Source organism: Brienomyrus brachyistius, chromosome 1, assembly GCF_023856365.1.
Source record: "Brienomyrus brachyistius isolate T26 chromosome 1, BBRACH_0.4, whole genome shotgun sequence".
NCBI classification, from domain to species: Eukaryota; Metazoa; Chordata; class Actinopteri; order Osteoglossiformes; family Mormyridae; genus Brienomyrus; species Brienomyrus brachyistius.
The window spans coordinates 9,718,237-9,733,749 of NC_064533.1; the positions used below are offsets into that span (position 1 = coordinate 9,718,237).

General features: G+C 46.8%; 1 protein-coding gene across 2 annotated transcripts in view; it reads left to right on the forward strand.

Annotated features, from left to right (window-relative positions):
• LOC125705258 (chemokine-like protein TAFA-5) overlaps positions 1–2,529 on the forward strand; it is a 56,363-nt gene extending 53,834 nt beyond the window's left edge. For both annotated transcript variants that reach the window (XM_048971720.1, XM_048971713.1), the window contains exon 4: positions 1,526–2,529. In XM_048971720.1, coding sequence (XP_048827677.1) covers positions 1,526–1,534 — 9 coding nt within the window. In that variant the 3' untranslated portion in view covers positions 1,535–2,529. The remainder of the gene's footprint in view (positions 1–1,525) is intronic.
• The last annotated feature ends 12,984 nt before the right edge of the window (positions 2,530–15,513 follow it).

Here is a 15,513-nt window from a genome sequence, read left to right on the forward strand (position 1 = left end):
CCCGAAAGACAGCAGGGACTCGCGTGGCTTAAGCATTTGCCATGGAGGTGAGTGCTTATTACCCCTGGATTTCCGCAGCTGGTTCCCCCAGCGCTCTTTCGCCTGGTGCCCACACTGCTCACCTTCCCCAAAAGACACTGTAAACGTATGCGACTCAGAAAGGCTGTTTGATTGCCACATGCTCTTTACCTGGACTGAAGACGAACTGGATGGTCAGTCCCCTATTCTGAGAGAGAGGCCTTAGCGGGGAGAGTGGGGGTGGTGTGTTGTGGGGAAGGGGGGGGGGACACTATTGGTCTATGGAGTGTTTCCGGCCTGAAGCTGGGCTATGCGAGTGTGTCCGGCTGATGTTTGTCATATTGCTGTCATCGGAGCTTCATTGCCGCTCCAGTTCAGTGGGGCACTGAGTGAGGAGGCGTCTGTGCGTGAATCGACTCGCCTTCTGCTGTCCGAGGCCGGCCACTGCCTCTTCTAACTTCGCCCCCCACTCCCAGCGTTAATGCAAATGCAATTAGCACTGCATCACTAGAGGGTGCTGTTTCTCTCACCAGCCAAGTAGATGGAGAGTCTGTGGTGAATTTTGAGACTGAAAAACAGCAGATTACTGTCTCTGAGCTGATGACACAGTGGCATATAAAGGCGAGGCTGTTACACACCTCGATGTGGTACACACTCCTGTGTGTTACACACCCCAATTTGTTACACGCTTCTGTCTGTAACATGCCCCCATGTGCTACACCCCCCTGTGCGTTACACACCCGATGTATTATACGCTCCTGTGTGTTACACACCCCGATGTGGTACACACTCCTGTGTGTTACACACCCCGATGTGGTACACACTCCTGTGTGTTACACACCCTGATATATTACATGCTCCTTTGTGTTACATCCCCCCATGTTACACGCCCCGATGTATTACACACCCATATATGCTACACACCACAATGTGTTCCACGCTCTGATGCGTTACTCACCCCTTTGTATTACATGTTCCTGTGTGTTACACTCTCCAGAGTTCTACACCCTCAGATGTGTTACATGCTTCATTCTGTTACTTGTCTTGTTGTGCTACATGATCCGGTGTGTTACATGCACCTTTTCTTACACGCTCCTGTGTGCTACATGCTCTGGTGTGTTACACACCCCCTTCTGTTACACGCCTTGATTTACCACACACTCTGCTGTGTTACACTCCCCCCCCACCCCCCCGTTACACGCTCCGCTGTCCTATGCACCCCTGTGTCTTACACTCCCCCTTCTGTTACACTCTCCTGTGTGCCATGCACCCCTGTGCGTTACGCACTACCTTCTGTTACACACCTTGGTGTGCCATGCACCCCTGTGTGTTACACACCCCCTTCTGTTACACTCTCCTGTGTGCCATGCACCCCTGTCCGTTACGCACCGCCTTCTGTTACACACCTTGGTGTGCCATGTGCCCCGTGTGTTAGACGCCCCCTTCCGTTACACGCCCCAGTGTAGTTTTGTCCCCTAACTGGCCTCTCTTCCTTTTCGATTTCCAGGTCTCCTGACGACAGTAGAGCCAAGGGGTTCCTGGGGGCTTTGTGGGGGGTGCTGGAACTCTGTGAGCACCTGCCCGTAGTCAGTCTTCACCCTGTGGATCCATTTTCATGGTTGACTCTTACGTCCGTCTGTCTGCGTCACAAACGGGCAGCGACTCCCCCCATGCCGAGACAGAGCTGTGACCAGCTCCCGCCCGGGACCTCCCTCAGACGGCTGGAGATCAAGTCAGAGGAACAGTTTACTTTCAGCGTTCCCCTTCCAGCGTGATGGAAAAGCCCCAGAACTAGACCATGAACTGTGACGGCTAGTTCTGAGCTGGAAAATGGACCTTCGTTCTTCTGAAGGAGGCATCTATGAAAATGTTTTCACTGACCAAAGAAACAATGTCACAGGCGAATGTGATGGAGCAGGTATCAAGCTGATGGATTCTGGGAGCAGGAGCACAGCACCCCCGCGGCAGAGATCACGCTGCCATTAAAGGAGGACCTTTAACTCGCTTCTTGGACTGAGCTTGCCTCTGTTTCCAGAGGTTCTGATTCAAACGTACATCTCATTCAGATTTGCATCTTTCACTAGCTGTATTTCGACAAAACTGCCCATAAGCACGGTCGTTTACAGTAAAAGAGCAAAGCATTTATCACCGAAGAGAATAGTGGTATCAGTTTGGGGGGGAAAAAATCATTAAATGTATTTTGAAAAGCTGAAAGTTATATATTTAACAGTTTTATATGTTGTATCTTTGTAGAAGACCTTATTTAACACATATTGTGGTCCTGGTACCATCAGAGACACCTTAAGGGTCAGCTCTCCGGGCCACAGATTAAGTGACTCTTAGGTCCCCTGAGATGCTTTATACATGAATGCAGCCTTCACGAGCCACGGGTTCGAGGCGAGGACGACAGCAGAAAGCTCATCTAAGATAACAGAGCCTTTCTTCATCACCGGTACCTGTTCGCTATTGTACTGTATAGTAATGTGAAATATCAGATTAATTTCTCCTTTATGACATGAATGTGATTTTATTTATTTCCTCTGTTTGTTGCACAGCACCGATACTTGAAGGGGTAAGTGAAGGTGAAAGAAAATCACTCATATAGGCTACTTTTCTATGATAATCTATATTAAGAATAAAGTAAATGGGTTTAACTGGCATCACTGCAAAGTGTAATGCTGAAATCCAGCAGAAACCCCAGTAATGCACCTCACTTACTCTTCACATCTGCTTTCTGTGAAGAAGTGAATTACCTGTGTTGACATAACATTACTCTCTAACGTGAATGGAGTTCCTCCTCACTGAAACATTCCCTGCGCTTCCTCCATTAGCCCAGGAGGGGCTGTAATATTACAAACACATGAATACATCTAAACTGCTGTTGCTTGGGGATTTTTGTGGCCCGTGTGGTTTTGCTGTGTCTGGTTCAAATGGAGCGCGCTCAGATCATCATCCCATGAGACTCAAATCATCTCCCTCCTAACTGTAGAGAGTCTTCCCCGTGGGGTGGGGGTGCTGTAAAGGTGTGGGGGGGGGGGGGGCGATTAGGAGGATTTCAAGGGCCCCTAACTAACAGGGGCCGTAAAAAATTTGGAACATAATTGGATTGGTCTGGGTTTGGGGCCCGATATCAAATCTTTTCACAGGGGCCAATATCTCTAGCAACCCCCTGCTGTGGGTTTTGCTGGAGCAGGTTCTGGCATCTGTGAGGAGCAGCCGATGGAGGTCTCGCATATCAGATACGGTCAGCACTGCCCTGGTTTCCTCCAGGCATTCTGGATAATGAGGGGTCGCTTTGGGGTCAGAAGCAGGCTGACGACGTTTCATCAGCCCTCAGACTCCAGGCTGTTTCCTGGAGTTGCTGGTCAGATGGTTCTTCATGGTAAAATCTCAGCAAAGCTCAGTGTTTTTAACAGCCGAGGGCAGGAAAGTTTCATTCCCCCGGATTAAATTTCAGTCAGGCCCCTTTGTAATTAAGCTGAGCATTAACACGATTCTTTTAGCGTGTTTCACGTGAGCGTGATTGTGTCATGTGTACGTGTCTCGGCTCCTGACCCTCGCGACACAGGGAGGACAGGACCAGGGCAGTGGCGCAGCAGCGACGATGCCACCAATGGCATGTTGGCAGGACACACTTAATGACTTAACGTAAAAGTAAAGACTGACACGCGCTTGTGTGCCAGTCCGACCTTCAGTTGTATTTATGGTGCGTGTTTGACAGCTCGCATATCTGCAGCTCATAACCCCCCCCCCCCCCCCGCCAGGTAAGCTGGTTTTTACTTCATAAACTCCCCATCTCTTCTTTTATTTTGCAGCCCTGCACACCCAAAAAGCCCCTGAGCTAGGAGCCCAAATGTCTGCTTTCAAAATAAACTGCATTCCAACCTCCGTCTTCGCTGAAAACATAAATCACAGAACATCAATACTGCATCGATGCCACAAGATACTATTATTTAGCTGGATGGATAATGTTTGCCTGTTAATATGAATTTTACATTGTGAGTTTTCGTTTATATTATAAATCTAATTAACTTCGCCTGGTATGATTTGAGCGAGATCGATATGTAATACGATTCTCACAGCTGCTCTCCCCAGCTGAGCTCGAGTTGGTATTTTCTGCATGTTAGACGTGTGTCGTTCGGATTTGGGACTCACGGTCAGGAGAACGACACGGGAAGCCTCCAGGCCTGGCTTTCTGGAAGCTTCCATGGCTGCAAGCCGTCTTCCTGCATCACTTGACAGCTTGAGGTGGAGAGAAGGTTGATGCCAGGAAACACTTGGGCACCCCCCAGGGGAGGGCCACCCCTAGCACGGCGTTGCCATGGCAAAAAGGAGTGATATCTGAAATGAAGGCCTTTGATCTACTTCCCATCCAGACCTTCATCACGCCCGATACACCATGCTGCCGCAAGGTCAGACCCCTCCACCCAGTCAGGTTCAGATCCTTCCATTCTCCGCAGTCAGGGTTGGGCCTCTCTACCCCTTGCAGTTGAGTTCAAACCCCTCCACCCCCTGCAGACAGGATCAGATCCCTCCAACCTCTGCGCTCAGGGTGGGATCCCTCCACCTTTTGTGGTCAGATTTAGCCCCCCCCACCCTCTGAGGTAGAATTACGACCCCTACACCCTTTGAGGTCGAGTTCAGACCCCTCAAACCCCTCACAGTCAGATTCTGACACTTCTACTCCTTGTAACCAGATTTAGACACCCCTATCCCCCGTAGTCAGAACCCCTCCACCTTCTGCGATCAGGTTCAGAACCCTCAGACTACCGGCGGCTCTCGTTAGAGCAGCAGCGGGAGGGTGATGGGATCTTGGTTCTGCAAGCCTGACGCAACTGCAACAACAGCAAGAACACCTCGGCCATAAAGCCACCAAGAAAACGTTATATGACCCAAAAGCATGTTGGCCACGTATGACTTCCAGAGCCTGAGCCAAACAGACAGGGAGTGAGCAGCTCTGCCCCCCACCTGGGTGGGGGGGAGGGTGACCCCAAAGGATTTTAAGCCACAGAGAGATGATGGATGCTGAATGCAGTGATTTAGGGGCTCTGATGGAGTGCAATAAGAACACAGTCACTGTGTCGGAGCCGATCCAACACATTATTAATATATTACCTGTCCATTTTTATGCCTTCTGTTATTCATCACTATTCATTACTATTCATCCTATTCAAACATTTCATACCAAACTTACCATGAAGGATGCATACAAAATCAGAGAATATGCAGTTTCTTATATGAATATAATTTAGAGGAGATGTGATTTATTTTACGTGTCACTTTGCAACTTTAACCACAATTAACTGAGCTGAAGATGCAATGAATATGTTTGTGTCTATTAGAACAATCAATATTTTAAATTTCTATTTCGGTGAGAACATTCTTACAGATAAACACTATGAGGCTGTCCTCAAGAGGATGTGCTGTTTAAATACATAGGCAGTAATTGGGCAGACACAGTCGTATCTGTGACGTCACAGACAGTCCGGGAAGAGAAATGCTGAAAGCCTTAGTAAAACCATTATTTATTAGGGTTCATTTCTGGGAACTGGTTACAACTGAGCCATTTTTTCAGGAGTTTAGACTCATATCTGCACGAATCTGCATTTTTGTCACCCACCTCAATTAAAATGCGAGCTACTCAAGAGACCGGGGGTGAGTTTTCTTCTTAATGCGACGTCGTTTGTAAGTTCTGTGTTAAAAGATAGACCTTCGGGAAACTAACCCTAAATCCTGATGAACGTCGGCATCGTTTATTCTCTTTGGCATCATCAAATAAGCTGAATAAACAGATGATCAGGGTACGGAAGGTTACGGAAGACAGACAAAAGGCTTCCAAATCGCAAACGTGTCTAAAGTTTCTAACCAGTCATATAATTAGTTAGGTTCCTTCTTTACCCATGGAGAGTAGACAACCTACAATAAGCCAATACAGTATCGGTAAATCGACTTAACATTAATTCCACGATTATCCTTGTGAAACATCTAAAATGTAATGCAACACGCAGCAGGTAACAAAAATGATTTAAAATGTATAAAAAATGCACGAAGAGACCCCCGCCTCATTATTACGGGCACTTTCTGTCATCATTACCCTCTCGTTTTTTAGATGAAAGCGGTAATTAAATAAATAAGCAAAATAATACATGAACATAATTGATTCCCCCTCCCAGATCCTTGTGGGTTAATGTGAGATTTACTTTTCGCGTTTGTTACGGTAGCACAATGCATCAGGTCTAATCCTTATTCACGTTCATCTAATTGTATTATCAATAGCCATTGTGGCGCCCTTAAATATTTTGGTTCCAACACAGGCCCTTAATTGTCCCCCGTTACGTGTCCCCGGCTGCTGAGCGCTTTAAAAAGGTGAGACACAATTTGCAATTCAAATAGGAAACAATTAGCAGCCACTGTGAATCGTGATAATTGAGACTTATTGTAACGTCTGTAAAATGTCAAGCGAAATTATTCTGTCTCTGGTGTATATTTGAGCGTCATATTTTCCTTTATAGAGAGAACACACAGAGCGGCTTGCGGTTTGAGGAAGGTATCTAATGCCTCTGCGTGTCCACAATCGACACAGTCGCCTGTTTGTCTGTCTGTCTTATCTGCCATGACTAAACCACTAACTGACTGGGATGCGATTCGCTTCGGCCAGTGCTGACAGTGCAGCAAGCGGTCCTCCACATTCTACTCCAACCTCCTCCATCCTTCTCCACTCTGCTTTATCCTGCTCTATTCTGCCCCATCCTGGTTCATCCCCCTCCATCTTCCTGTATTCTGGTCCATCCTGGTCCATAGGACAGAGCTTGATACTGGGGGGGGGAACAATATGGTGAATGAAGCTAAATTAAATATTGAGGTGTATATGGCCCCTCCACCCCACAGTTACTATGCCCCTGACCCTTCTATACTATGCTCTACTCTTCTGCATTCTGCTCCATCTTCATCCAGCCTGCTCAAATATGCCATTTTCTGCACCATCCTGCTCTATTCTACTCCATTCTGCTCCATCCCGCTACATTCTGCTCCATCCTGGTCTATCCTGATATCCCGGCTGCTTGGCCGCTGCAGCAGTGGTTAAACATCAAGGCCGACTGCAGGATTTATAGCTGCCATAAAGAGAATGTGGTTATTCTGCTGTATACATAAGCGGCGGGATGAAGGATGAAGGACAGCTTTCCCACTGAGAACCTGACAGCACAGTAATGTGAGATGACATTCACACAGAAAAGCAGAAACGGGATGGAGGAAGGATGGAAATGGGTGGGGTGGGGGGAAATTGGAGATGGAGGATGAATGGAAATGAGGGATGGAGAAAGGTGGAAAACAGATATATGTAGGAAAAAAGGAAGCGGAGATAGAGGAAGAAGGGAAATTGGGAGATGAAGAAATGGAAATGAGGGATGGAGGAGAAAAAGAAATGGGAGGTGTATAAAGAAAGTAAATGGGGTGGAGGAGGAAGGGACATGAGGATGGGGAACATAGTAAATGGAGTGGAGGAGGAAGGGACATGAGGATGGGGAACATAGTAAATGGAGTGGAGGAGGAAGGGACATGAGGATGGGGAACATAGTAAATGGGGTGGAGGAGGAAGGGACATGAGGATGGGGAACATAGTAAATGGAGTGGAGGAGGAAGGGACATGAGGATGGGGAACATAGTAAATGGAGTGGAGGAGGAAGGGACATGAGGATGGGGAACATAGTAAATGGAGTGGAGGAGGAAGGGACATGAGGATGGGGAACATAGTAAATGGGGTGGAGGAGGAAGGGACATGAGGATGGGGAACATAGTAAATGGAGTGGAGGAGGAAGGGACATGAGGATGGGGAACATAGTAAATGGGGTGGAGGAGGAAGGGACATGAGGATGGGGAACATAGTAAATGGGGTGGAGGAAAACTAACAGGGAGATGGAAGAAAAAGGAAACCGGGGAGAAGGGCAAAGGAAAACCAATCGAGGAAGAAGGGAAATGGGGGATGGAGGAAGAAGGGAAATGGGGGATGGAGGAAGAACAAAAACAGGGAGATGGAGGAAGAAGGGAAATGAGGGACGAGGAAAAACAAAAACAGGGAGATGGAGGAAGAAGGGAAACGGGATGGAGGAGGAAGGGAAATTGGGGATGGAGGAAGAACAAAAACAGGGAGACGGAGGAAGAAGGGAAATGGGAAGATGCTGCTCTCCTGTGTCTCACTGTATCATTCACGCATATACTGATCTCCTCAGACCTGTATCACTGGTGTTTATTTTTGGGACCATCCACAATTTATAGAATATGGCCTTATCGTTTACGTAACCATCAGTAGAATATGAAAATGACATATAAATCCAGTATTAAATCAGCTACCATCTTTTCCATATCAAGTGTCATGCATTACTGGTGATATTACTGATGAAATGCCATCAGTCTGGGACGATTCCATTTTCTCCAACATTACCAGCTCGTAAAATGCCTAAGAAACCTCAAAAACCTCTGAGAAAAACTCAGAGCATGAAAAGTTTGTAACAATAGTGTGCAGTATCTCTAAATGTGTTATTGTTCGTAAATGAATTATTTCATTGCCATGAGAAATGTAACACCAAGATTAGGTTACAAATATATTAACCGCAAATAATACTTTTCTTGTCATGCTGTGCTTAATCTGCATTGACCTGAACAGGAATGGTATTCAGAATGAAAGATCCATAAGCAGACAGTAAGTTCACTCATGTTATGAAGTATAAATTACGGATGTGACCAATGTTGCGGTGACAGCGGAGCTTTTCCTGAGATTCCTCTGTGGTCTTACACCCTGTGAAGATGCGTCCAGTGAACTGACGGCAGATTTGAAAATGTCTGACTTGGAATACAAATCCAGTAAGAAATGAAATCTTCAGGAGGTTTAACTCATATCCACCACAGCCTCACCAATGTTCCCCGAGAAAATGTGTCTCATATGAGATTCCAGCAGGACTCTGTAAATGCATCTGAGGTACAGCATCACTGTGTAGATAAAAAAAAATAAATAAATAAAGTTTCATGAACCCTGAGACGCCGCTGAGGATGTGATTGTGCCTGGTGGCGCTGAGATGAGACAGACAGCAGCTGTGGCCTTTGATGGAGATGCCACCACCTGTCCAAGCAGCAAACTCTGTCCTCGGAGAAGAAACTGGAACTGTGGAAAGACAACCTCTGACCTCTCGTCATCGCCAAGACTTGGCTTCTACAGTACATGATTAAAATTAGCTCTAAAAAGTGTAATGATCTCAGGTGAGATGCACATTCTTGTATGGAAATCCACATCCACATATTACGGACACAGGGGACTGTGCCACAGTCGAGAGCTGACTTATAAGGCATTTACCAGAATATTCTCTGCAGATGACCTTGAATGGTGCAGATGGTGCTTCGCGCTCCTTTCCTCACACTGCGTGTCTGCGTTGTAGTGCGTCTTCACTGTGAACTGAATCCTGTTTTTATGTGGACCAAACACCTCAGGAAAAATCCCACACACACGGAGAATGCTTACGATTAAAGTGGGTTTTACTAGCTTGGGAGGAAAGGCAGTACCACCCCCCCCACCGATGGATGTGCAGCCTTCCCGATCCGCATCTGTCAAACTCTCTCCTCATGCTGGTGCTTTTCTGTGGCTCACTGTAAATTCACACCTATATAATTCACATAATCCGCGTACACACCCACTAGAATGAAATTATTGTGATTGTTTTTGTTTTCGTTCTGAAGAAGCGTATTTATTGTTTTACCTGACTGAACGTAATGCTATGTTAATTAATCCTCTGAAGACACGCCGACATTTCAGAGAACATTAGCTTCCCAAATTCAGTTGACTTCAAAATCCAATTTAAACAGAGCTCGAAACGCTTGAAATCTTCAATAGAGACGATTGGCGTGTATCCATTTCTTGAACAAATGTCTTCCGACGTTCGCCTTGTGCTGGTGAGGTGGATGCCCCGCCCATCCCTCAGATACCGGACCCCCCTATAAGTCAGATGGAGGGCAAACATTAGCGCTGCTGCCATGGCGCCAGCTTCCCAGTGCGGTTATGATGGGATGTCAAGGCTGTCTGGGTTGACGTATGTCTCACTGTTCAAGGGGACAGATGTTTCCAGTCGGGGAGGGAGTAGGCCAACAGTGCTCTTAACCAATGAAATCGTCGCAAGGAGGGTCATATGACCATCCATAGAGAGCAGTTCAGGCACCAGGGCAGGATGGCGGAATCACAGTCTGACCTCCTTATGGGTTTGACCCATCCAGCAAATAAGAGTTCATTCTGACTTTGCTTTTGTTCTGGTTATAGAGAAAAGTTATATATAGTTCTGGGGGGGGGGGGGGGGGGGGGTTGTGATTTGCAGTTTAACAGAAGTGACATGAAAATAAGCTTAATAGGGTACACTTTTAGCATGCAAATCATCCTGAATTATTTATGAAAATGGCAATAAGACATGATAAATGCTTTATTTGCCATTTGCAGAAGTACATTAGAATTCTTCTGTTTGCCGACCCCATCTCGGTCTCCATTGCTTGGGGTAGGTGGGGGGAGGGTTAGAGCACAGGGTCAGCCAACATGCAGCAGAGGTTAAGGAGCTGGGGGTTAAGGAGCTGGGGGTTAAGGAGCTTGCTCAAGGGAAAACAGACATGTGACTGTTCTGCCAAATCTCAAACCACCGATGATCTGATCACAGGCACAGAGACTCGCTGGGTCACTCACCGTTTGCACGCTTTAATGGAAAGTATCTGTTCACGGAGACAGAAAGGGCAGCTGGACTGAAGCATTCGTGGAAGCCTTTCGGGTCTCGCTGAAGGTGTGGGGATGATGGTGTCACTTCCACAGGCTAGATGCCAGCGTCTCAGTGGGGAACACACACCGTCGCCGTCCGCTTCGGTTTCCTGATGGTAACCAGCACTCTCATTAGGAATCAGCCACAGTGCTGTGGTGCTCCTCTGCAGAGGTGAGAAACATGTCCTGGGCCCCAGGGTGCTTCCAGGAGAGTGTGCAGCACTGCCGCGGTCATTAATCACATGCCGCCACGTCCCGAGGCCTCTGAGGACGGCCTCCACAGCTCCACACATGTCCGGTTCAGACCTCGAGGGCCTGGTCCGTTTAACGCACCTGCAGAACCAGCACCGGGAGAGACTTGTACATTCGCCGGGGCTCTGTGACACACCTTCGGAAGCACGGGGCGGGGAGCCCTTCCAGATGCACATCTGCTGCCGCCGACCTGAATAAGCCAAACCCTAGAGAAACTGGAACCTCCGCTACGGCCCCTCGCCCTCCATGGCGTTAATCATTCAGCCGCCTTCATCGCTCAGCCTCACCGCCTCGTCTGCCCCACACGTATCGCAGCTTTGCGTATCGACAGCGCTGGGCTCCACCCAGAGCAGGAATGTGGTTGTGTACAACACACTATGGACAACCTAGACAGGTGTTTCGCAACTCGGTCCTTGGGGAGCCCCAGACTGTCCACGTATTTTTCTCCTTCCCAACTTCCAGCAAAAATGTGGGCTGTTTAACAAGGAAGTGGGAGGGAGCACAAGCGAGGAAAGGGTCGGTTTAAGCAACACTACCTTAACCTTCATGTTGCTATTTAATTTACTCCTTAGTCATTTAAAACCAACACAAATTAGGAGGAATATCTTTTGCATAAGAAATCTGTAAAGATGTTCTCAGGGTGCATGATGGCCATTCATTTATAAAACAAAGAAAATAAAAAATAAAGAAGTGTGCTTGTATGATTGCAGTTGTTTTTGTTGTTACAAATGCATCTCATCTCAAACCCAAAGTAAACATTATAAATGGATGGATGGATGGATGGATGCTTCCACATGCCTGTGAGATGAAGGTGAAAGCTGCCCCCTTTTTAGGGGTGGTCCTGGAGTACCTCACACCTCCTCTATGAGTGTTAATCAGCCCAGCGCTGCGTCGCCATAGAAACCTGCCAATGGGGGCGCAGTTGGGCCCAGTCTGGCGCAGCCGTGCAGTCAGCGCAGATTTATGACCTCACCTTGGGGGACCCCTCACCAGCTAGGGGCTGACAGAAAGGGGGGGAGGGGCGTGATATAATAACGCCCCACAGTCTCTAAACACTAATTTAGGCTGTTGACCTGGGCTTCATTTATGAAGGTGTTCATTAATCTGCCTGTCAGGTAACGAGTGCATGAGCGTAAACAGTCTGCAGCTTAAGATGATCCTGTTTGTATCGCAGAACATGCTGTTAGAACTTACAGAGCTTACCGGCCTCTTTGCTCCATAATGCGTGTATAAGCTGAGAATGAACAGAACATCACCTCAGGCTGGGGGAATATGGCTGCCCCTTCGACCCCCCCTCATCACACAGAGGAACGTAACCATGTCCCACAGGAGCCATTGACAGGAAAAACAACACCATCATCATTTTGTCATTGGAGAGACCTTGTGACAGACAGGGGTCAGGGCTGGGGGGATCTTTATAACCTGAAGGCATAAAATCTGGAGAGATCAGATGTCTCCATTATTGTCCTCATCATCGCCCTGGTGTAAATCTAACCACGACAGGAACTTGTGTAGGACCTGTGTGTTAGACATGCGGGATGTCACAGTAAGTGTGAAGAACGTGGCCCGAAATGGGCAGGTTTAAAAGCGGAGTGTAGCCGGAGGTGTGAATAAAGTAGAACCGCAAGCTTCCCGAGAGTTGATCTACAGAGAGACCTTATTCTGTGTGAGCTGGAAAAAAAAAAGCCCTGAATCATAACCGTAAGGATTGTTCAGAAAGATGAGAAGATGCAGTTTGCCAGAGAGCTTAAAATGCCAAAAAAGGTCAGTGATGTCCAATTACTGAAAAGGGTTAGGGGTATTCCCCGTGATGGGATCCCTCGCCATCCAGCCCATTTGAGTAATGCCTCTTTATTAAAACACCCCCACGGACCCCTGGTACATTATGTGGCATTAACAGAGTACATAACCCTTAAATTAAGGGCACAGAGACTCTGCAAGATCCAAGACCTTCGCTTACAGCATCCCTCTGGCCTCAGACTATTCCATGAAATATTAAACTGAGGGTTAAACTTCCTGACCCTCCATGGACCAACACAAAAACACAAAACACAAATAAAATAAAACAGGAATAAATCTGACTGAAGGAAAGAAACCTCCAGTCTGTTCACCAGGCTTATTGACACTCTTCTCTCTAATAATATCTGCATGGCTATAATATAAAAATAAAATACAATATATCACTGTATATAAGGACTGTCCTCAGTTGTGGTCCCAGGGTGTAATAAATATGAAAATCGAACTCCAGTCCTGCATAGTTTAATATTAATTTCATTACACCATTGTCCTGGGATGAGGGGCGACTTGCATCTTCAAATCAGGGTGTGGATTATGATCGCCATCAGCAGGGTGACCGTAGTAACAGCCCCAGCCTGAGGGGGGCGACCTTCACACTGCCCACATCAGATCAAATGAACGCAAAGTCCAATATATATTTCAGCTATACGGCTGAAAATCGATAGTCCTTAATGTCACACGTTTCCTTGGCGTGATCTTAATAAATCCGTCATGATTGATCCCCGGCAGACGAGTCCCAAAGCAGTAGATGCAGACTGAATACTGTTTATCAGACATGGCGAGGTTTCTGACATGGTTTGGCATGTCTTTATTGTGAAGGCAATTTCTACAATACTGTGGATTCATTCATTAATCAATGTTAACTGCTAAAGGCCAAAGTCTCTTTTATGAATAGGTAAAAAATATACAAACACATATATAAATATATGTACATATGTATACAGAGGGGACAAAAAAATGTGTTTGCAATTTAACAGCTATTATCTCTGGACTTCATCGAAGCTGAATCGAATTACGGCAGCAATGTGTACTATGGTGTTATCTTAAGGTGACTTAAATTCATCTCTTGATATCTGTATAAATTTAGTAGTACAAGTTTAATACAAGTTTTCTTTCGTTGAAGTGTGCATACATTGTTTGCTTCCCCTCTGTACATATATCACATATAATCTCATTATTTCTCATTTGTAATCTTAGTAAGACAAATGGTGATTATCCTAGCTGTTCACAGTTTGAATGTAAAGGGAATGTAGTGATGTATTTTCATTTCAGCACTTTTTGATCTACCAAATTCTGTAGCTTTTCCGCATTTATGAGAGTTAATGAGGTTTGTCTGAAGGGTCGTCGTTTTAATTAGCTTACATTTCTTGTAGGGATAAAAATCATCTAAAATTCATGCAAAGGTCTAAGATTAAATGCTTCCAAAGTGCGAAGCACATTTGAGCCATTTTAATGATCATGTTTAATCTCACCATTCTGAGTTGTTAGTTTGGCTCCCATACGGTGCTTCGCAAACTGGTCTGTTGCGTCGGCATCTCGCGGATCCAGGACCACGTGTCGGGAAGAGACAGAGCTGCAAGGATAGGTGTGCTCCCCATGGGGGGGGGGGGGGGGGGGCACTCGGGGACCATGGGAGGCAATCCCACTGCATTTAACAGAAAATACCACCGGATTTCTACAAGCAGTGCATTCGGAAATTGTATTTCCTGACCTGGAAACAATATTTTCACAGTTCATTTCAGACTAACTCTGCGAAATGGGCCATGTTTCTGTCATGAATATTTAAGGTGGTCTGCCCAGACTGCCTGTGTTAAGATAATATTTGACTTCTTCACTGAAAAACTAAATAACGATAAGCCCTTTTCCAGGATAGCACGTTCCTATGAGAAACCAAAGTGAAATATATTTCCTCATCAGGCCCTGATATTGGGCTTCATAAGGGGGATGCAGCATTTTCCGATGCCTCTAGCATCTCAGCCAGCATCTGAACTCGCTGAAATCTTTGATTTTCCTTGGAATCATAATTCAAGGGTAGCTGTATTTTTTTACAGCTGTCATTTCACGCATATGAAATGATTCCCCTCTACGTGTCAATGACTCGCACTGCAGTGACTCCTTTCGGCATTGGGCGTGTCTGTGACTCACACCATGAAGTGACTCCTCTCAGCACCATGTCTCTGGGACTGACACCGTGAAGTGACTCCTTTTGGCACCACACGCCTGTGACTCTGCCCAGTGTTTGCTTGCACAGCACATGTCAGCAAGTCCTCTCAGCATGCGGCTCCCAGTATTATGCTGTCTGCATTGTCTGTTGGAGCCGAGCAGGTTTGCCCTGAAAGGGGTGCTGTCCCCAGCGAGGTTAATATCATCAGCTGCGTTTGCCCCCCGCCTGTGAAGAGCAAAGTGACCAGTTGGTCAGGCAGGCAGGCAGGATAACAGGATTAAGGGTTCAAACAGGAAGTGGCTGAGAGTCATTCTGAGCTCCTCTGACCAAAACTGATTGATTTATGGCTGACGCCCTCCAGAGGCCACAGAATGTCACCTTCCCAGATCAGCGCAGCTCTCTCTGGCTGCAGAAAGTGATGCGGTCAGAGGCTGTGGACACGGAGGGGAGGCTCGCTCTCTCGTGGCCACTGCAGCCTGTCTGCCGCCACCATGACCCTCCG